This window comes from Capra hircus, chromosome 19 (genome assembly GCF_001704415.2).
Source record: "Capra hircus breed San Clemente chromosome 19, ASM170441v1, whole genome shotgun sequence".
Taxonomy (NCBI): Eukaryota; Metazoa; Chordata; class Mammalia; order Artiodactyla; family Bovidae; genus Capra; species Capra hircus.
In genome coordinates this window covers 40,146,998-40,170,429 of record NC_030826.1, presented here as the reverse complement: position 1 = coordinate 40,170,429, position 23,432 = coordinate 40,146,998, and the positions used below count along the sequence as shown (strand labels likewise).

The window sequence follows — 23,432 nt, the reverse complement described above, 5'->3', positions numbered from 1 at the left end:
ATTATTCACTATATATGCTTCTTTCCCAGGATACTGTACATTCCTTAAAGTCAGAGCAGTGTCCATTCATTTGAGTTTCCAAGCTCAGCCAGATGTATAGCAAATGGTAGGTATTTAATCAATATTTGCTAAATAACCTGAATTACCTATGCTTTCCTCTTGTGACCAGTCCTTACTATCAAATCCTACCTATCCTTGAAGGTTTAACTCAATTCCCATCTTCTCAAGGCTTTCTCAAAGCAATCCACTCTATTCTGGTTCCCTCTTTTGTTCCCTGACAGCATTTATAGACTATGTCACTTATTCCAGCACTCAGTAGTACAGACTAAAATGTGTGCCTTTCAAATTATGTATAACAGTTTCATCAACAGAAGTTACATATTTCCAGCGACAGGCTCACTGCTCAAAAAAAAAAAAAAATCGGGAAAGCCTCTTTACAATTGTCTTCAAACCCAGTCAGACAGATCCATAAATATTATTATATGATGGTCATTTCCCATTTTCTGAGGTTGCACCACCAACAAAAATATTCGTAAATATGTCTGACTTTTCGCCATTTCCAAATATCAAATTCACCCTGAAAAGTCAAAAATCTGCCATCAAGCATTAGATAATATCAAAAGCATGCTGGATATTGGACTTCCCTGGTGGTCCAGTGGTTAAGAATTGTCTGCCAGTGCAGGGAGGGAACACAGGTTCGATCCCTGGTCCAGGAAGATCCCACATGCTGCAGAGCAACTAAGTCCACACACCACAACGACTGAGCCAGTGAACTAATTTTTAAAACTTATTGTAGCCAGCCCTGTACAAGTATGTGGCACTATCCCCACTGCACTGCATAAATGAAGAAACGGGGACTCTGGCTATTTATCTAAGGTCACAGATCTAACAGACCCAGAACACGCCTACTCTTTCATAGTAAGAAAACTGCTACATACTGCTTTTCATAATTACCACAAGTATTAATTACCTCCCCAACAAATGTATAACCCAGTGAGATGGAGGTATGTCTTTTGGTACCTAGGCTATGCCCAATAAGAAGTTGTTACTTACACAGTACACAAGAGAGACTACTTTGCTTAACAAATAACATTGTCTTAATAATAAGAGTATATATTATTCCTCCTGAATTACTGTCAGAATGTCTATAGAGTAACTGTAGTTAAGCATGAAACAGTAATGGGTTGATGCTTATAGACAAGGAGTCTGGCACTGTAGGCCCAGTAAATGTCAGTTTTAGCTTCCCACAAAACACACTCAGAACGTAAACTCTCCCTCAATCTCCAAGGTCTGTGTAAGCATGGACAGTGTCCATTAGAGATAATAATTAAAGAGAAACCTCCTTAACACCTCCCAGCAGATCTCCGAACCGTTTTCATACCAAATCTGCTCAAACCAAAGCTCTTTCAGGTCATCCTTAAAACATTTCCCTCATGCTCAGATTTCTTCAGTTCAGTTCAGTCACTCAGTTGTGTCCGACTCTTTGCTACCCCATGAACTGCAGCACGCCAGGCCTCCCTGTTCATCACCAACACCAGAGTTCACTCAAACTCATGTCCATCAAGTTGGCCATCCAGCCATCTCATCCTCTGTTGTCCCCTTCTCCTCCTGCCCCCAATCCCTCCCAGCATCAGAGTCTTTTTCTAATGAGTCAACTCTTCGCATGACGTGGCCAAAGTACTGGAGTTTCAGCTTTAGCATCATTCCTTCCAAAGAACATCCAGGACTGATCTCCTTTAGAATGGACTGGTTGGATCTCCTTGCAGTCCAACAGACTCTCAAGAGTCTTCTCCAACACCACAGTTCAAAAGAATCAATTCTTCGGCGCTCAGCTTTCTTCACAGTCCAACTCTCACATCCATACATGACTATTGGAAAAACCATAGCCTTGACTAGATGGACCTTTGTCAGCAAAGTAATGTCTCTGCTTTTGAATATACTATCTAGGTTGGTCATAACTTTCCTTCCAAGGAGTAAGTGTCTTTTAATTTCATGGCTGCAGTCACCATCTGTAGTGATTTTGGAGCCCCAAAAAATAAAGTCTGACTGTTTCCACTGTTTCTCCATCTATTTGCCATGAAGTGATGGGACCAGATGCCATGATCTTAGTTTTCTGAATGTTGAGCTTTAAGCCAACTTTTTCACTCTCCTCTTTCACTTTCATCAAGAGGCTTTTTAGTTCCTCTTCACTTTCTGCCATAAGGGTGATGTCATCTGCATATATATATATGCAGAGGTTATTGATATTTCTCCCAGCAATCTTGATTCCAGCTTGTGCTTCTTCCAGCCCAGCATTTCTCATGGTGTACTCTGCATATAAGTTAAATAAGCAGGGTGACAATATACAGCCTTGACGTACTCCTTTTCTTATTTGGAACCAGTCCGTTGTTCCATGTCCAGTTCTAACTGTTGCTTCCTGACCTGCATATAGGTTTCTCAAGAGGCAGGTCAGATTTCTTAGGGTCCTGGAAATCTGTGTCTACCCAGACTCCCTGGTGGGGATAGGGCAAGTAAAGTAGACAGCATCAGCCAGGCTCAAAAGGACACCAGTGAGGCTGTGAGCAGGTGGCAGTGATGAGAGCCAACCTGGACAGGCAAAATGGAGCACAAAGAAGAACCACCTGCTTGGTATGCTTAGCTCAGGGACGGTAATCCTGACCAGGTTCTGCTGTTTGTCACATCCAGTTTTAAGACTACTTCAAGTGACAGAGCTGGAATCCAATGACCTCAAGAGACAAGCACTGTGTAAAAGACACCTCAGGGTGGGAAGATCAACTTTTGTAATCCAAGATAAACCTAATTTTGAGTAAAGCATAATATTACTGATTCTTTTGTTTTAAACTGAAGCAGGGCTTCCCTGGTGGCTCAGATGGTAAAGAATCTGCTTGCACTGTGGGAGACCCAGGTTCGAACCTTGAGTTGGGAAGATCCCCTGGTGTAGGGAATGGCAACCTGCTCCAATATTCTTGCCTGGACAAGTCCATGGACATAAGAGCCTGGCAAACTATACTCCACGGGGTGGCAAAGAGTTGGACAGGACTGAGCACACAGACATAGCTGATTTACAATGTTGCACTTATATCTACTAAACCCAACCTCCCACTCCATCCTTGATTCTTTTCAAAAGAAAAAAATGCCCTTCAAAATAGTGTTTTACTCTACAGAGGAAAAATTCAAAAAGAAACTTTATGGACCAATAAGAAGGGATATTTTTGGTCTTTAAGCACCCTGGGCAAGGCAAAAGACTCCTTTTGCCTTTTTTACATATTCTTTTGCCTTTTTACATATTCTTTCAAATGTTAAATCATTCATAAAGAAACAGAAGTACATTATAACATGTTAGCATTATCATAGTATGATTAATTAATAGAAATAAGTCCATGAAAACTACCCAGAAGCCCTTTGCATAAAACCACTAACTCACCAGCACACCAGTTTATAAAGCACTTCTAAGCATCCTTTTATTTACAGCCACCTTTGAAAGTACTATGAATATCATTTTACAGATCAGGAAACAAACTCAGAAATCAGAGTGATAGGCCCAATCTCACAAACAAATGGAGCCAATACTCAAAAGATCTCTGACTAAAATATCTGAATTTTTTTTTTTCAGAGTATCATTTTTAAGAACTGTTGCTCTGGTTACTGATGCAGAAAGTAGGCCGAGGCCTATGGCAGGCTTCAAAGTTGGTGATGGCTAATAGAAGAACAAGACTCATAACTTCACAATATTCTAAAGAAATCACAAAGAAAGAACTGAGAAGTGGGAAGCAAGAAGTCTACAGACATTTAAAATGACTCAATTCAACCCACGGAAATTACATTTTCCCCTGCTTCTATTCCTGGTTGGGTTTAGAAAGACATGGGCTCTGGCTCAGATAAAGGGTCATTAAAAAAAATTCTTTAGTTAAAAAAAATTTTTTAACCAAAACTTTGTAAAATCAAAGGTCATGTTGGGACTCTATCCTTACAGCTAAAGCCAGGGAGACACAGAGCTGGCCATGTACTAGGCTCCTGTGTGACCACCTGATGGCCAGCCCCCAGAATAGATGTCTCTGTACTTAGTCAAGCAGCATGGTTAATGGTTAAAGGTTAATGGGCCTTTAATACATGCTTCCTGGTGACAAACCTCCCTATTCGATGATTTCACCTATACATGTGGGGTGTCAAAAGCCAAAGTTCAAAAGCCATTTGTGGAGGGTGCGGCTCAAAGCCCAGTGATACAAAAGAATTGTTGCTATTTAGTCTCTTTAGTCGTGTCTGACTCTTCTGTGACCTCATGGACTGTAGCCTGCCAGGCACCTCTGTCCATCGGATTTCCCAGGCAAGAATACTAGAATGGGTTGCCATTTCCTTCTCCAGGGGATCTTCCCAACCCTGGGATTGGGTCTCCTGCATTGACATATAGACTGCTTACCACTGAGCCACCAGGGGAGCTGATACAGCAGAATATGGGAACCAAAATTCCTGGGCCTAAGAAGGGCTTCCCTGGTGGTTCAGATGGTAAAGAATCTGCCTTCAGTGCAGGAGACCCAGGTTCGATCCCAGGGTCGGGAAGATCCCCTGGAGAAGGGAACGGCAACCCACGCCAATGTTCTTGCCTGGAGAATTCCATGGACAGAGGATTCCGGTAGGCTACAGTCCATGGAATTGCAAAGAGCTGGACACAACTGGGCGACTAACACTATAGAACACTAAGAAGGCTCCAGAGAGCTGTCAGAGTCTCATTCACTCTCTACTTTCAGTTGGGCTGTTCTGAAAGATGACACAACTTCTTCCACATTTTCGCTTGATTTGGAGTCCACAGAGCTCACCGTCACACCATAGAACCCTTCTCTTCCACCTTTTCAAAGGTTCCTGAATCTTCTCCTCACCCAGTCTGGCAGCATGGTCCTTGCGACAATCACTCCCTAACACACCCCCTTACCTCCCTTGCCCCACTCTCCCTCATGGTCACACATGCCTACAAAACGCTAACCTGGTTAATTACAACTCTGCCCCGACTCAGGACTGGCAGAGACGCAGCTGAACGCACGTCAAGCTGATGAATCTCACTTGAAACATGTGGCCCCCAAGCTGGAGTGAGCCTTCTGCCTCACTGGTCATCGCAGCACACTTCCCTCTTTCACTCACTCACCCGTGCGCCCCGATGGCTAATTCATGCTCTCTTTTCTCTCCTCAAATCTCTCTCTAACTCCTTACCCACATTCACAGATGTCCGTGCTTTCAAACTCACCAAGAAAATAGAACCAAAAAAAAAAAAAAAACCCCAGAAGAAACTTTCCACATGCTCCCACCACTACACCCACCTACCCACTTGCTTCTTTGCCTATATGCTCAGTCATCCCTCTTGCTACCCAGAAGAACTATCTGAATTCTTACCTAAGGCCAACCCTCGACCTGTGGATCAGATTTCATTCCTTTTTGCCTCCCTGAGGATTACCCAGGCAATCTCCCCTTCCCTACAGGATCATTCCATCAGCATACAAACAGATGTTGAAACCTCTCCCATCTTGGAGCTTGGGGCAGGGGGATCAACCCTCAATCTCACATCCTCCTCCAGCAACCATTCCGCATAGCTGCAGCCCTCTCCCCTTACAGCAAACTCCCTAGACGTCTACTGCTGTCTTCATCAAGGCTTCTCCTGTTCCCGCATGCTTGAACCCAATCCAAGCAGACTTCACTTCACTCTCTCCTCAGCACTCCACTAAAACTACTCACAAGGGTAGTTTGTGGATCCTCAAAATGACTCTTGGTGTTGCTGAGACCAGTGTCATTCTCAGCCTTCAACTTACCTGACCCACTTGCGGCACAGGCCCCGGGTGCTCACGGACTCTGTCTCGGACTTTCCCCTTACTCTCTCGGCACTGCCCCTTTCTTCCTCACTCCAGGCCCTTTCTCAGCTTCCTCTGCCTTAGTACTCTCATTGCTCCGGCCTCTCCTATATATAGGAAGGACTCATGCCCCAGACTTCTCCTCTCCTTTAATGAACTCACGCCCCAGGTGGTCTCACCCCAGCACATAGTTCTCAAAATTCCTCAAATTCCCCTCTCTAGCCCACCCCATCCCCCTGAACTGCAGAGTCTCAGAGCCAATCGCCAATCCATGATTTCCTCTCAGGTCTCAAACTTGACATTCAAAACTGAACACCTAGGACTTCCCTAGTGGTTCAGTGGTTAAGAATCCACCTTCCAATGTAGGGGACTCGATCTCTGTTCAAGGAACTAAGATTCCACATGGTGTGGGGCAAGGAAGCCCCCGAGCTACAGCTAGAGAGAAGCCCACGCATCGCAACTAAGACCGGAGGCAGCCAAATAAATAGATATTTAAAAGCAAAACAAAAAAAAATGGAACACTGATCTTTCCCCAAACCTGCTGTGACCCACCCATACACCATACACCCAGTTCACAGCCCTAGCCTCCTAAATGCTCTCCCTGGCCCCTCTGTCTTCCTGTGGTCTTTCCCAACACAGGGTCCAGTGACCTTTTCAAAAGGTAGATCAATGCTACTTCCACGTTCCCATCCTCCCCCCGACCCACTGGCTCCCCATCTCACACGGAGTAAAACCTGAAGTCTTCACAAAGTCCTCGGCAACTCTGTCACGGAATCTAGCTTTCTGACCGCCACGTCCTGCCGCTTGTCCCCTCGCATGTCCTGGTCTTGCCACAACGGTCTCCCTGCTGTCCCCAGTCTCAGGGCCTGAGCATCCGCTGCTCTCAACGCCCGCTTAGTGCATTCCCTCAGTTTCTTCAGGTCTTTGCCAAACTGTCACTTTATCAGTGAGGCCTTCCCTGACCCTGCTTTTACCCTCATCCCTGCAATTTAAGTCTTACCTCATCCCCACTCCAGTACATCCCATCCCCTTTCTCTGCTTCATATTTCTCTAAAGCATCTATATACTATGTGTTTATATATATATTTTTGCTTGTTTTCTTTATACATACATACATACATATATATATATTTTTTTTTTTCCTATTATTTTCCTCAGTGTTCAGAACAGGATTTTTTGTCTTTTTTAAATTTATTGCTGTTTCCCTAACAACAGAATCTGACATGTAAAAAGGCACTAATAAACCTGTCCAATGAGTACTCACTTCAGTCAATGAAGGACAGCTTTGGTGAGAAGGGTGAAAAGGAAGAGAGACTCAGTTTGGGTATGAGGGGAAACACAAGGTACTTCCACGCACTTACCTGCTCCCCGGCTGGGGGGGTCACGGGTTGGGGGAGGTGGCCTATTACTCTGTGAAGAGGGGGAGGCTGAGGTGGGCGGAGGAGGCGCCAGGCCTCTGGCAGGCCCTGGAGTCTTCCTATGCAAAGAATTGTGTCTCTGTGGCAGCTCAGGGGCTGACTCATTCGTGGGGCTGGAGGGTCCGTTGGGGACCCCAGGAGGCTGGCGGTAAGGCGGCGGCGGAGGAGCCAGAGACTGGCCACTTGGTCCCGATCTGACATTCACAGGGGAAGGAGGCGGCTTGACTGGGGGTGGAGCAGAAGGTCCCTCTCGACCCGGGTGAAGCCTCTGTCCAGGCGTGGGCGGCAGGGGTTTCTCTCTGTTGTAGGCCACGGCTTTGTTGCTGTGCATAGGCAGGGGCGTGGGGGGGGCGTTGGCACGCCGCCCCGGGGGAGGTGGAGGAGGGGCGGAGGAGCTGTGCTTCATCCCGGTACTGCTGGTGGGACTGGGCCGAGAGAGGTCCGGTAACGAGGGTCTCTGCGTCCGGGGCAGCTCTGGGAGTGAGGCCCGGCTGCTGTCTGTGTCATCTTGAGGACGCCCGCTGGCTGTGGTCCCTGGAGGCCTCGGGGCAGCAGCTCGGGAACTGGGGACTTGGAGGGCTGGCTTACCAGCCAGGTTCTCTGCAAATACAGCAGGCAGCACCAGGTCAACAGAGCCAAGCGCTCGGTGGGGAGTCACCTCCGTGCCACCCCGCCCCCTCTGCGCAGCCTGCACGGCAGCAGGTACGGTTCTGGGCTTTAACCCGGTTTCAGGCTCCAGGTCCATCAACAAACACTACTGCTGCCAGTCGAACGCACTTTCACCGAATCCCTCAGCTTCTGCTTGATTCTACTCTGTCACTCCTCCTCTGCTCCCACTCCTCTCTGTCGCACCTCTACCGTGTTCCTGATTCCCAGGGGTCCCGCTTGGGATCAGTCAAAGACGAAGGCGCTTGGGAAATACCCTAAGCAAGTCCTTACCACATACCTGAACTGTCCTTGGCTCCCACAGGGCGCAGCTTCGGCACTCCTCCTTGGAAGAGACCTCCCTTGGCCTGCAGGGCAGCTGCTCCAGAACTGTACCCACCACTGCTTCCTTTGGGTTCTGGAAAGCACACCATTGGGATTGTCATTTCACGTGTGCTCTGAGCTGGTGACCAAGTCAGTCCTGAGGAGAAACCCGTCCTTCTCCCTGGGCTTTAATTTGCAAACCGCCACTGCTTTTGTCCTTCCACTGAAACAGAAAGTGAGCCTCTCTGCTCCACAGCTTCAAGTAGGCATGGGGATGAAACTTTGGGCTGTGATGACAGAGAGTGAAAAGAACGAGAAGCCAATCTTCCTTTATTTAGGGCAGAGGGGTAGCCAGGATGAGAGAGTTCTTTAAGCTCTCCTTTCCAAGTCCCAGATGGTCAGGGGCTGACGGCTCTGGGACCTAGGTGTGAGCCAGCTCCCCAGAGGCCCTCCAGCAAGAACACTTGCAGCAATCATAAAATCATTACTGGCTTCAGCTTATCGGTTTTCAGGACTGTGGTGGTTTCCTCAGAGAAAAGCCAAGAATGTGCCCTAACAAGCACAAGAGATAGAAAGAGACGGGAGGCTTAAGACCCCAAGAATGTGTCTCAAAGGTCAAAAAGAAATTTCTGAGGCATTCAAAGGTACAGATGAGAAGACAGTCACAGAACACCCTAACACAAAACTCCCACCCAAGATCCAACAATAAAAATGACAGCCAGGCCGAGTCTCCAGGTCGACCCTGGGGTCCTGGCGGTTCGCAAGGCGATGCAGCTTAGACTCACTCTCGAGGATGGGAGCGCTCCGATCATTAACGTTGGTCACCTTCTTCAGCTTAGTGCCCTTGCAGATGTCCTGTAAGAGGGCGCCTCGACCCCGCTGCTCATCTCGACTCAGCTTGGGCGGCTCAGTGTTTGCCTGAAAGAAGAGGGAGACAAAAGTTCACCCTCAATATCCTCTTCATCACAAGTTCAGGATAAATGTCTTTGGCAAACTGGATTCCATGCAATGCCTGTCTAGCCTGATAAGGTACATGTGCCAAATGACACCCTTCTCACACCCTTTTCTCATGCTGCCCTTCAGTGAAGGGACAGCTCTCCCTCCTATTTAGAGGCTTCTGAGAGGAGGCCTGCACCAATGCTAACAGAGCACCTACGTACTAGGCTTGCGTCAGATGCTTATCTGTATGGTATCATCATCATCAATGCAAACATTTGTGGAGTCCCTACTATACCAGAAGCATTGTGCTAATAATAATAAGCACATTACTTTCATGATCTCATTCAAATCTTGAAATAGTCCTATGACCAACTATAATAAGAACGCAAGGACAGACACCTAGATTAATGGAACAGAACAGACACTCCATGAGCAGGTCCAGATCTACGTAAGAAAAAATGAAAGTACAGTTCATCAGTGCAGAAAGGATAGGTTATTAAATACCAGGTGTTAAAAACTAGTGGTTAATTTTCTGGAGGATGCACCATGGGGCATGTAGGATCTTAGTTCCCTGGCTAGGGCTCAAACCTGAGCCCCCTAGAGTGAAAGCTCAGAGTTCTAACCACTGGAATACCAGGGAAGTCCAACGAGTGGTTAATTTTCAGAAAAAAATAATAAAGTTAAATACCTACCCTAGGGCTTAACTCTGGCTGAATTAAAAATTTTAAGTGTAAAAAATAAACCCACAGAAGTACTATATGGAAAAAAATAGGTAAGGGGAAGGACTTCTTATCAAGACAACCAAAATACAAGAAAAGACCAACAGATTTCTTTATTACAGATTATTCACTTAGGAATATAATATGCAGATAACACACTGGAAGGAGAAATTATCAGTGACAAATGTAACATATGATAGAAACAAAGGTAGTGCTCTAAATCTATACAGCATTAACAAACAAGATGACTCAGAAATCAATCGGATAGTAAGCAAAAAAGATTATGAACAGTACTGGGGTTTCCCAGGCGGCTCAGCAGGCAGAATCTGTCTGCAAAGCAGGAAATGCAGGAAACTTGAGTTTGATCCCTGGGTCAGGAAGATCCCCTGGAGAAGGAAATGGCAACCAACTCCAGTGGCTTGCCTGGAGAATCCCATGGACAGAGGAGCCTGGCGGGCTACAGTCCATAGACAGGATCACAAACAGACCTGACTGAAGCGACTTAGCACACACACATGAACAATACAGGGTACAGAAAGTCAAAAGAGCCAGCAAATATGAAAAGAAAAAACCTTCAACTATAACAATAAAAAAAATGTAGTGTAAAACAGTATTATTATTTACCTATGATATTGGTTAAGGTTAAAATTACAAAAAGAGTTTGTTAGCTTTGTGAAGGAACTGCCTGTATAGCTCCTGGCACACTGAAGATGTTAAAAAAAATGTACAGAACAAAAATCTGCCCTATGGTGGTCACAGGATTCAGGAGAGTCCAGCACAGGACTTCCCTGGTGGTCCAGCGGTTGAGACTCCGTGCCTGCACTTCAGGGGGCACAGGTCTGATCCCTGGTCATGGAACTAAGACCCTGTACGCCACGTGTGCGTGCCTGCGTGCTCAGCCACTTCAGTCACGTCCAACTCTTTGTGACCCCATGGACTGTAGCCCTCCAGGCTCCTCCGTCGATGGGATTTTTCCTGGCAAGAGCACTGGAGTGGGTTGCCACACCCTCCTCCAGGGGATCTTCCCGACCCAGGGATCAAACCTCCTGCGTCCCCTGCACTGCAGGTGGATTCTTTACCCACTGAGCCACCTAGGAAGCCTACATGCCATGAGGCACAGCCAAAAAATAGCACAAAAGTCTAGCACAAGAGTTCTACTTCCAGAAATTAACTTGAAGAAAATAACTGGAGCAGTGCACAAAGATAATAACAGGAACAAACAGTTTACAATAGCATAAAGCTGAAAGTAATCTAAAAGTTCAACCAAAAAGAACAACAAGGAGGATGCCAGTTAAGCAACTTCAAGTGCCTACCTTCACCCTTTTCTGGCTAAACTCTACTCATCTTTCAAGATTCAGCTCAGTATCATCTCCCCCCAGAGGCTCCTCTTATGGCTGCCTCCTCTCCTTCGACCACTGGTGAGGTGCCCTTCTTGTGGCCCCATTTATCTCTGCATAGCATGGATTTTGTCTGTCGACTTCTCTGTCTCACTCATTATACTGGGGGCCCTTAAAAGCAGAAACTGTTTCATTTCAGGTTGACAGGATCACAGATGATTTTTATCTGCTTCTTTTTGCTTATCCGTATATTTCCTCTTTTAATTTTTAAATAAATTCGTGAAATAAATTCGTGTGGAGAGTCAAGCAATATATAAGCTCTTATATGGGAATTCCCTGGCAGTCCCACGGTTAGGACTCTTGCATTTTCACTGCTGAGGGCACAGGTTCAATCCCTGGGCAAGGAACTAAGATCCCACAAGTCAAGTGGTACAGCCAAAAAACAATAAAAAATGTTTTAAAAAAATGAAAATTAAAAAGTATAGAGAAGATTAAAGCATAGATAAAATTATGTGGCTTTTCTAAACTGTAGCCGGCCGAGTCTCTGACCCACACTAAGCCCCCAGTGAAAAGGCTATGAGGGAATGATGAAGAACAATGCAGCGCCGTAACCTAAAGGCCACAGGGATCCAAGGATAACTGTGGATCTTTGAACTCTACTCTATCAAGAGCAGTTCTGCTTTTACCTACTTTACTTATTGGGCTTCCACATAAAATTTCATCTGAAAAGGGGATCCAGGGCTTCCCCGGTGGCTCAGTAGCAAAGAATCTGCCTGACAAGGCAGGAGACATGGGTTCAATCCCTGCTCCAGGAAGATCCCACGTGCCTCTAAGCAACGAAGCCTGGGAGCCATAACTGTCACGCCAGTGCTCTAGAGCCCAGGAATCACCACCACTGAGCTCACGTGCCACAACTACTGAGCCCTCGAGCCTAGAGCCCATGCTCCCCGAGAGAAGCCACCTCAATGAGAAGCCAAGCGCGCAACTAGAGAGGAGACCCTGCTCACCACAACTAGAGAGGAGACCCTGCTCACCACAACTAGAGACAAGCCCACACAGCGATGAAGAGCCAGCACAGCCAAAATAAATGAGGTTTTCAAAGGGGATTCACACATATTCTCAAACAAAATGTCTAAAACCCAAAACTTCCAAGAAAAAAAAAACCAGAAGTTGCCAGGCCTGAGTTCTAGTCCTAGTACTGAAACAAACTAGCTAGGTAAGTCTCTTTGGGGGCACAGAGAAGGGACACACCGACCTTTATGTCACAAATAGTTTAACAGGGAAGAAACACTGATGCCATCTGCTCAGAGCTCCACTTAGACTGAACCAGGACAGGAAAGCCAAGACGAGCCATTATGGTCCTAAGAGGACTTCTCAGGAATCAGAACTAATTGAGGAAGACAGACTTTATTTATTCAGTCTCCATCTTCCCACACCATATGTCTTACACCAGGAAGCCCTAAGTATGCATTCAGGTTTTGGGATAGCCGAGTGGAAGGACGACCTACCTGATGAAAAGTGGGAGGTGGAGGAGGACCGGGGGGTGGTGGAGGAGGAGGAGGAATTGGCATCCTTGCCCTTCGTGCAGTTGGCACTGCTCTCTCTCCGTTTTAATCTGCAGCTTTAGGTCACTCATATACCTGCAAGTGAAGCAGAAATAAATTCAAGAGAACAACTTTGCCTCGAGAGACACAGAGTACCAGAAGAACCAGAGGCCAGGGCACGACACCAGAGAAACTAGACACTCATCTCCCAGGCGCACTGGGATCCAGTCCTAGGCTCAGGAACTCTTTTCCGTAAAAGGCCAGATAAAAACAATACTTTAGGCTCTGTAAACTGTCTACGGTCTCTGTCGCACATTATTCTTTTGTTTTGCTTTGACAGCCTTTTACATTACTAAACTTCATTTTTAACAGTGGTTTTAGGTTCACAGCAAAATTGAGCAAAAAGTACTGAGTTCCCTTAAAACCTCTGTCCCCCCAGCCAAACATACAGTACCCCACTATCTACATCCTGCTGTGGTACATTTGTTATAACTGATGAACCTACACTGATGCCTCATAATTGCCCAAAGTCCATAGTTTACATTAGGGTTCACTCTCTTTAATTAAATCATTTAGTTCTTTTTGGCTTTGCTCTGGGTCTTCATTGTTTCCGGTGGGCTTTCTCTAGCTGCAGTGCTTCTCACAGACATGGCTTCTCTTATTGCCGAGCACAGGTTCTAGGACACGCAGGTTTCAGTAGCTGTGGCTTGTGGCCCTAGAGCTCAGGCTCGGTAGCTGTGGTGCATGGGTTTAGTTGCTCCAAAGGCATGTGAGATCTTCCTGGACCAGGGAGTGAACCCGTGTCTCCTGCATTGCAAGGTGGACTCTTAACCACTACCAGGGAAGCCCTAGGGTTCATTCGTGCAGTTGTACATTTCATGGGTTTGGACAAATATATAATGCAAAAGCCCCTGATGCTGGGAAAGACTGGGGGCAGAAGGAGACAGGGGTGACAGAGGATGAGATGGTTGGATGGCATCACCAATTCAATGGACATGAGTCTGAGCAAGCCCCAGGATATAGTGAAGGACAGGGAAGCCTGGCACTCTGCAGCTCTTGGGGTCGCTGAGTTGAACACAGCTTAGTGACTGACTGAACAACGAATAATGACAACTGTCCACCAATGTAGCTGGCTCTGCAGGTGGTGCTAGTGGTGAAGAACCCATCTGCCAATGCAGGAAACCTAAGAGACACGGGTTCGATCCCTGAATTGGGAAGATCCTCTGGAGGAGGGCATGGCAACCCACTCCCAGTATTCTTGCCTGGGGAATTCCAGGGACAGGGGAGCCTAGCGGGCTACAGTCCATGGGGCTGCAAAGAGTTGGACATGACTGAGTTACACAGCACACACATAAACACCAATGTAAAACCATACAGAGTCATCTCACTTTGCTAAAAGTTCTTTCATGCTCTGCCTATTCACCCCTCCCTGCCCCCGTCCTTTGGACCCCTGGCAAGCACTGAGCTTTTTAATGTCTCCCCAGTTTTGCCTTTTCCAGAACTGCCACACTGTTGGAACCATCCAGCATGTACCTCTCTCAGATTGGCTTCCTTCACTTGGTAAGATGCATTTCAGTTTCCTCCATGTCTTTTCACAGCTTAATAACTCATTTCTTTTTAGCGCTGGGTAACATTCCACTGTCTGGATGTACCACAGTTTGTTTTATCCATTCACCTCCTAAAGGACATCTGGGTTGCTTCCAAGTCTTAGCAATTATGAATAATGCTGATATAAACATCCTTGTGCAGGGTTTTGTGAGGACACAAGTTTTTGACTCATTTGGGTAAATATCAAGGAGTAGGACTGGTGGATCATATGGTAAGAGTATGTTTTGTAATAAACTGCCAAAATATCTTCCGCAGTGGCTGTATCTATTTGCAATTCTCACAAGCAATGGGTAAGAGTTCCTACTGTTTCATCTCCTTGCGAGAATTTGGAATTTTGGTCATTCTAATAGGTGTGTAGTCCTGTTGTTCTAATTTGCAATTCCCAAAAGACACGTGATGTTGGAATCTTCTCAAATGCTGACTTGCCATCTATATATCTTCTTTGATGAAGTGCCTGTTCAGGTCTTTTGCCCACTTTTTAATTGGGTTGTTTTCTTATTGTTGAGTTTTAAGAGTTCTTTATATATTTTAGCTAATGGTCTTTTATCAGCTGTACCTTTTGCAAATATTGTCTCTTATTCTGTGGCTTGTCTTTTCATTCTCTTGATCTTTACATTTTGAAAATGTAAAAAAATGTTCTTAGTCATTGTGCCGTACAAAACAGATCATGGACCAGATCTGATTCATGGGCCAAAGTTTACTGACCCCTGATACAGTCATATGACTGGAATCTGATAAGAGCATAAATACTATGTGCAAATTTAACCCATCAGTGGCTGAACACTTAAAACTCAGAAACTATATGGCTGTCTACCTGCTAAAGAGTTTGTAAGTGTTCCTCATTTCACAAATGAGACTAAAGCCAGGGGACTCTTACCCTAAGACACTGAAGTAGGGGGCAAAGATAAAACCAAAACTCAAGAACAATACCTCCAAAAAGTCACTCCAAGGAAATTCCACTTCTTGAACCCCTCAAAGTCAAAGCCAAATAACTGCAGAGGTTTCGTTCTAAACTCTTTTGTTATAGGAGTGAACAAAATCTTTCTGTGAATAAAGAACACTTAAACACTTCTCTCAATGCCCGGAGAATGATAAAACGGCAAATATTTCAGAGGTTCTATAAAACCAAGAACCTTTGTAGGTAAGTAAAATCTGATTAAAAACATGACTGTGAATGTCTTCAAAATCCCAACTCCTCCCAGTGTAATGCCACTGCCCAACAGAACTTTCTGCTCCAACCACAAAAACCTGGACACTACTCTGGCTGGGTGGCTCCCGTGGGGAGTAGTGTCTCAATTCACTTCAAAGAACAAGCAGCTGGCTCTCCTCTAAGGAGACTACCTTCTCATTTCTGGTTTCAAAACTAAGTCTAGTTTTCCTTTCCCAGGAATCTAACATACTAGACTTGAGAAGTTGGTCAAAACAGTAAATGCTCATAAGCAGAACATCCATCACAGAGTGTGGGGGGTGTTAAAATGAAAGAAACATATGGAGAAGAAGAAATAAACTTTCTTCTATTGAATTCTCTGGGATTACTATGACCATTCCACTTAGGTCCCCATAGCCGGCATATAGCCAGCAGCCTAACAATAGGGAAAATTATAGTCCATTCAGAAACAAACACTGTCAACTAATTCCAGTCACCTCAGTTTCTGCCTTTTCTGGGCTTCCCATTTTACTTACTTTGGCCATTGCTACGGCTGAAACTGTCTTCTAGAATGACCTGGAAAAGAGGTCCAGACAAGTCCCTAATTCTTCCCAGACCTACAAGCTGATCCAACCTAAGTGCTACGAAATAAGAAATAACCTAAAGGGAACCTTAAATCTGATAGTGAGTGTCACTTATTAGGCAAAGCAGTAATTCTCTAGCAAGGCAAACCTTTTTTTAAGTCACCCACTGCAAAAGACCACTAAAACATTACACAGTTAAAGATACCTTTTAAAATAGGCTCAATTCAAACTCCAATTTCAAAATAGATCCCTCAAAACAATCACTTTTGGGAGTCCCCTGATGGTCTAGTAGTTAGGATCCTGGGCTTTCACTGCCATGACCCGGGTAAACCGATTGAAATCTCTGGTCAGGAAACAGGTCCTGCAAGCCGTGGAGTGTGTGTGTGCGCGCGCACACACTTTTATCAAGTGACTGTCTTTAGCGCCAACTTCCAGCAGTGGCTCTCAGCCTCTCTGCTGCCTTCACAAAGACGGCAAGCATGTCACCCTCCTGTCAGGGACACGGAGTATACAATGATGCCCTCTACAGCAAAGTATTATCACTCCCATTTTACAGGTGAGAACTCTGAAGTTCGAGGAGCAGGGTCTGTGTACACACTAGGGTAAGAGGCAGACCGACTGAGCTAAGGGCAACCCCCATGATCACTCAGGAGGAAACTGCAGAGTAAGGACTCAAACTCAGGTCTCCACGTCCCTTTCTACCTCACTCGTCACTATGAAACAAATCTCGACTGCAAGCTGGTTGGGTTTAGCAGTCTTCCATTATTTTTCCTAAATAAAAACTTAACTCACTCCAAATTCCTATCTTAATGATAGAATACAACCAGATCTCTACATTTTCCCAGAGCAGACCAATGTGTACAAATTTAAATTAACCCAACTTTCCTTTCCCTGAAGATTCCCCAAAGAAGTGTTATTCAAACCAATTCAAGATGGATACTACAAGCACTAACCCAATGCAGAAGGTCTGCTTTGAGAAGTGCTTTCAGTTAAGAGCAAATGAAGCAAAAACCATTCATAAAGCTTTATAAAAGAAAGACAAACTTTAGTGACTAATATTGTTTAATCAGAGGACAAATTCAGGCCTTCTGGAATCACTGTCTATTGCATTTTTAAGAATCTAACACTCGTGAAGTTAAACAAAAAAGAAAAAAAGTTCATCACAGAATTAAGTCTTTCCTTTCTGATCTATTAAATCCAAACTACAAACCTCACCATCTCTGTTTTTCGAGTCCCTGATTTTCAGAAAAATTCTCATTCCTTTCTTAATCCCTTTCATCTTAAAAACCATGATAAAATAAGCTTTATACATCGTCAGGAGTCAGTTTCTTTGAAATAAAGATCAGAGAGCATTATTTTAAGTCTTCTTAATGTCAACTTTATCTCAGAATTCAGAGATAAGTCTCTATAAAGCTCAAGCAATGCACTTTTTAAAAAGTGCTTTCTTTTACTCCTCGAAAGACAAAACTTATTTTTCTATTCAATTTCCAAATATTCATACATTTTAGGAGCAGGAAGCCTCCTGAGGACAGAAACAATGATGCTGCCTTTTAATTTGATGAATGAAGAGTCCAACTTAGCTGCTTTCTTCATATATTTAAAATGATCTAAGAGATATTATAGTTACCACTACAATTTGAGGCCTTTATTCAAATGGTATTCTACTGTTATAAAACTGAGGTTTCGTTTACAAGTTGTTTTAAAAAGAAAAAATAATTTTTAAAAATCTAAATCTTAATGCCATCCACTTTCATGCTAAGAGACCTCAAGTAACAGTACTTTCCTTTGATCTCAACTTTGATTACACAGTAAATTACAGTTTTTGTACCAAAGTACCCAACAAAATTCCACAGGGGGGGAGAAAAAAATGACCCTGAACATTTTTTAAGTAGGCTCTCTCCCTCAGGAAAGACTCAAGGGCCTTAGTTTCACCTTACAACACTCAGTCGTATGGATAGGTATTTAAGATGTTAACAAGAAAATCATTTATTTTTTGGCCACGCTGCACAGCATGTAGAATCTTCATTCCCTGACCAGGGACTGAAATGGTACCCTCTTCACTGGAAGCACAAAGTCTTAACCCCTGGACCGCCGGGGAAGTCCCTATCTCACCTTCTTAAGCGCGTGTTTCATTCCTTAGGATCCTGTTAAGGGCTCCCCTGGAGGCTCGGTGGTAAAGAATCTGCCTGCCAGTGCAGGGGACACAGGAGCAACCTCTGGTCCAGGAAGATCCCATGTGCCATGGAGCAACAAAGCCACCAAGCCACCCACGACAAAGAATTGTCCGGTTTAGAAATGTGAATAATGATGAGATTGGTAGACTCTGTTCAGTGGCTTGACAAGACAATTTTTTTACCATCTCGGACCTTACATTCTAGAGGAAGGAAACAAGGAAACAAATATAATCTCATATATCAGTGATAAAAAGAATAGAAAAAGAGAATCATAAAGGAGAGTGTAGGAGCAGGGTACAGTGTTGTTAGATGGGCAGGGGCTGGGGGGCTTGCCTCTCAGAAGCGTCTCTGTGAGCAGCCAAGCCCTAGGAACATCTGGGGAAAGCATCTTCCGAAAAGAATTAACAAACATCAAGGAGACGGAAATGAGTTTGATGCGTTAGAGAACTAAACGCCAAGGTAACTGGAACAGAGTGAGAAGAATGGTAGGAGATGAAACCTGAGACTTTATAAGCCATGCTCCATATCCTCCAATTAAAAATAAACAAATAAGAAGCCATCCTCCAAATCCAATAGTAGTATCCTTCTTTGGACTTCCCTAGTGTGTGGTGGATGGGACTCCACCTGCCAATACAGGGGACACAGGTTCAATCCCTGATCCGGGAAGATCCCACATGCCACGGGACAACTAAGCCCACGAGCCACAACTACTGAGCCCACGCACCTTGAGCCTGTGCTCCACAACAAGAGAAGCCACTGCAAGGAAAAGCTCACACACCACAACTAGAGAGTAACTTCTGCTTGCCGCAACCAGAGAAAGCGATGAAGACCTAGCTCAACCAAAACAAATAAATAAAAATTTTAAAAAGTAGTATCCTCCTCCATCCAATATGCCTATTATACCAAAGAAGGCTAAACAAACCAATAGCTTCACATCCAAAGTAAACAAGTTCCACCTGTTATCTCATGCATTAACCCCACAGACTACCTCACCTCTCTTTGGCTTGAGCACAGCTAGGGACCTAGGTACTAACTGGAAGTCTTCCAGGGTTAAAAGTTCCCTGCTGGGAATTTGCTTACCCGTCCACCTTCAACCTTGCACCTGAAAAGCAGAAGTCTAGGGAAGCGTGAGCTCATCGCCACAGTGGCAGAAGGCATCCAGTTCCCAAGCCACAGAACCCCACACGAGAGGAGAGCCAGGAGCTCCCTGAGAGGATTCGCATGCCACTGCCAGAGACTAACAGCGGGAGTCAAACAGGTTCCTCTAATTACGCAAGAACTGACATCAACAGAGAACTATGAACACGCCTCCATGTGTTCTATGACAGAATACTGTAGAGTTTCCACTAAAGCAATTTTGGTTTCTCTAAAACACAAAGAAACAGACTAGAGTAACTTTCTTGTTCCACATCTTGTACCACCCTTCCCTCCTCCTAAAGCTTTATATAATCTAAAAGTAATCTACAGCCCTCTTCTCTCAGTGGAAAAGGTGCTCCCTCTCCCTTGAAATTCAATTCAGTCAAACCTCTGGTGAAACAGATTTTTATCATGTATGGCCATGGAAGTAATTAAAATTCCAAAGTTACTCCATGAAGGATAAAAAATCATCTTTCCAATGGCAGGCATTTTCCATCAAGGAAATTTAACTGCGCAGCAAACCTGATTGATACAACAAGTAATTTTAAAAAAACCTCTTTACTTCAGTGATTTTTCACTGTTACAAGCAGCACACAATCCTGGAAGAAAAAAGGATGGAGGCAGAAGTGCACGCACGTGTGCGTGCTTAGTCGCCTAGTTGTGTCCAACTCTTTGCGACTCCATGGGCTATAACCTGCCAGGCTCCTCTGTCCACAGGATTTTTCAGGCAAGAATACTGGATGGGTTGCCATTTCCTCCTCCAGGGGATCTTTCCAACTCAGGGATCAAACCCGTGTCTCCTGTGTCTGCTGCATTTCGGACAGATTCTTCACCCACTGAGCCACCGGGAAGGCAGAAGAAAAATACATAACTTTATGATGATAATCTTTCAAATAGAATTTTTCTAATAAGAATAAAATTATATGTCCCAAAATGCAGCTTTTCCCCCTAATAAGACTCTTTCCTCTTGTCCCAAGTTATTTTTCAAAAGCCTGAAAAACATGAACTCAGAAGTCTACATATGCATAGACTACTTGATGAGGCAAATATCAGGTTCCACAGGTTATATATGATTCCCAGATACAGGGCAACTCGGCAACCAAGTCCTCTCATCTAAAAGGACCACAAATCAATGAGAAGTCTACTCTTGCATTCAATTAAATAACCAGTTGTGAAGAACGGCTTCATTAAAAAGATGGCTAAAGATAACTAATACAAGAGCAACTGTAAATACAATGCCTGGAAATCATCATAAACAAAGATGGTAAGAAACGACCTTACCAAACATCCCCAGCCCCCACCACACCCCTCAAAGCTAAGAGAAAATCCTACTAGTCTGAAAGCAGCGAAGTATTGGGAGGGTTGCTGTAGTTTCAGTCGCTAAGTTGTGTCAGATTCTTTTGAAACCCCATGGATTGTAGCCCACCAGGCTCCTCTGTCCATGGAATTCTCCAGGCAAGAATACTGGAATGGGTAGCCACTCCCTTCTGCAGGGGATCTTTCCCATCCAGGGATCAAACCCTCACCTCTTGCATCTTCTGCACTGTAGGGCAGACTGTTTACCACAGAGCCACCTGGGAAACCCATTGGGAGGGTGGGGGAACATACATAGAAAACAGTCAATTGCAGTAAATCAGTTACAGTTCAGAGTGCTGTAGTGCTTTAAAACACAGCCAGGGGGCTTCCCTGGTGGTCCGGTGGTTAAGAATCTGCTGTTCAATACAGGGGATTCGGGTTTGATCCCTGGCTAGAGAACTAAGATCCCACATGCCTCAGAGCAACTAAGCCCGCACACAGCAACCACTGAGTCCGCACTCTCAAGCCCATGTGCCACGCCTAGAGAAAGCCCGAGCGCCACAACTAACACCTGAAACAGCCAAACAAATAAATAAATGAATATTTTAAAAATAAATAAACCCACAGCCAATGATCAATAGTCAATGAGACGATAATGCTTTATTTTTATTATACATTTTTTATTTTTTGGCCACGTGACTTGTGAGATCTCAGGTCCCTGACCAGGGACTGAACCTAGGCCATGGCAGTGAAAGCCCAGAATCCTAACCACTATGCCACCAGGGAATTTGCAAGACAGTAACACTTTAGATTTCACACTGTTTTTGTAACTTTGTTCACCAAAACTGTTTCAATGAAATTTGTAAAAATCTATTACAGCTGTTTCAATAGAGCTGTTTCATCTTAGAACGTAAGATGTCAGAGCTGCCACAGCTTCCTCAGGCTGCATTTAGCTACTAGGAGCCACAGACTTCCCTATCTGAGAACTAGGGTACTAGGCCTCTATCTACAACATCACTAAGACAGGTACTCATTTGGCCCCTGATCTCCAAGTGAATAACCGCAAGCAAGGAGCAGCTGCAAACCCCTCATTTCCAGATGCTTTACATACTGATGGTAAAAGATACAACGGTTTTTCCTTGTAAGGCCTAGGGAGCTATAACACAAAAAGAAGAGAATGTGCCCTCTCGTACTGTCAAAATTAAAAACAAACTTCAAATCACAGTACTTTAATATCTCCAAAAATGATGCTGCATAAATCTAAGGCAGATAACTAGTAAATCTGTTTTTAAAGCCTGAGTCAATTTTCCATTTCAAAACAACAACAACAACAAAAAACAGATTTCTGGATTTGGACAGTGAAATGATGCAGAGTAGCTCAATGTTCGTAACTAATATTTCCTCCCTGCCCACACATCCCAGGAACCCGTGGGTTTAGAAATGGTGGCTTAAAAAAATGGAGTCACACAAGGCCAAAGTTATTACCATTTGCCAGTATTTAACTTACAGAAGAGAGGAGTTAATCAGATGAAGGACACATTCTTAGAAATCCAGACCAAAGCTAGACAGACTAAAACACAGTTAGAATACAAAAGCAACTTAGGATAGCAATATATGGTTTAGAAGGTCCTTCTAAAACAGAGCTTCCAAACTTGCCTGAAGAAAAAACACATCCTAGGGCATGTTTAATAAAAACACACACAAAGATTTCTGCGCCCTAATCCAGATCTACTAAAATCAGGGGGAAAAAATTTAAGGCATAAATTTTTGTAAAAAGAGAAAATGGGAAACGAGACAGCAACATAAAGACAGATCTCAACAAAATTTTGGAAGCTGGACAGCAGATACACTAGTGATAAATAACTTCACAGAAAGGAAAAAACCAAATGCCTGCAGTGGAAAGAAGCAAGCAGATTTCTACCACAGAATCTCAGAAAAGGCTCAGAAACTGGAGGCATCTAGTATGTCTGGAGAAAGGGGTGTAGGAGGGGCTAAAAGAGAACTGGTTGAAAGTCTGTGTAATGTACCTGTTGCTAATTCATGCTGATGTGTGGCAGAGGCCAACACAATATTGTAGAGCAATTGTCCTCCAATTAAAAAAAAAAAAAAGAAAAACAAAACAAAGACAAAAAGTCTGTGTAAGAAATACGATTCTTCTATCCTTCTGTCCGCGCCCTTACACTGCCTGGCAGAAGATGAGAGAAGCTGAACCAGACGGTCTCTGAACCAAGGGACCAGTGGTAGCTAAGGGTAGCTGAGCCATACTGAGAACAAATGGGGATCAAGCAAGCTAACTTGTCCTCAATAACGAGACTTCTCCCCATCCCCAGCTCTCTTCTCCCACTCAGCTCCAAAGACACCTGCTGCTGGGCTAATACTCTCCAGGCAGAAAACCGGAGCAGTCCTCTCTGAGGAAAGTGACCAGTGCCAATCCACCCTAAAATGGTGCCCACCACTTGATGAGCCAGGGATCTGCACTCAGCGTTTTAGTGCCCTATCCTTAAAAATGAACAGATAGCCAAGAATTATTAGACGTTTCAAGAGAACCTCTCACATGAAAGACAGGAAGCAAAGTAAATAAGCAAAACAGAATTCCTGACAACATGCAAAAAAATGTATACATAAAATTCTGAGATATGTATACCTATGGCTGACTCATGGTGATGTATGGCAGACACCAACGTAATATCGTAAAGCAATTATCCTCCAATTAAAAATAAATTTTT

General features: G+C 44.4%; 1 protein-coding gene across 5 annotated transcripts in view; it reads right to left on the bottom strand.

Moving 5' to 3' along the window:
- The window catches only part of WIPF2 (WAS/WASL interacting protein family member 2), a 41,662-nt gene that overhangs the window by 7,702 nt on the left and 10,528 nt on the right, over positions 1 to 23,432 (bottom strand). For 4 of the 5 annotated variants that reach the window (XM_018065028.1, XM_018065026.1, XM_018065029.1 and 1 more), the window contains 4 exons: positions 12,725 to 12,856; positions 9,007 to 9,139; positions 8,199 to 8,315; positions 7,196 to 7,852 (listed from right to left, as the gene is read on the bottom strand). In XM_018065028.1, coding sequence (XP_017920517.1) covers positions 7,196 to 7,852; positions 8,199 to 8,315; positions 9,007 to 9,139; positions 12,725 to 12,787 — 970 coding nt within the window. In that variant the 5' untranslated portion in view covers positions 12,788 to 12,856. Of the gene's footprint in view, positions 1 to 7,195; positions 7,853 to 8,198; positions 8,316 to 9,006; positions 9,140 to 12,724; positions 12,857 to 18,211; positions 18,474 to 23,432 lie in introns of all 5 variants that reach the window. The other variant, XM_018065027.1, reaches the window with a different exon arrangement.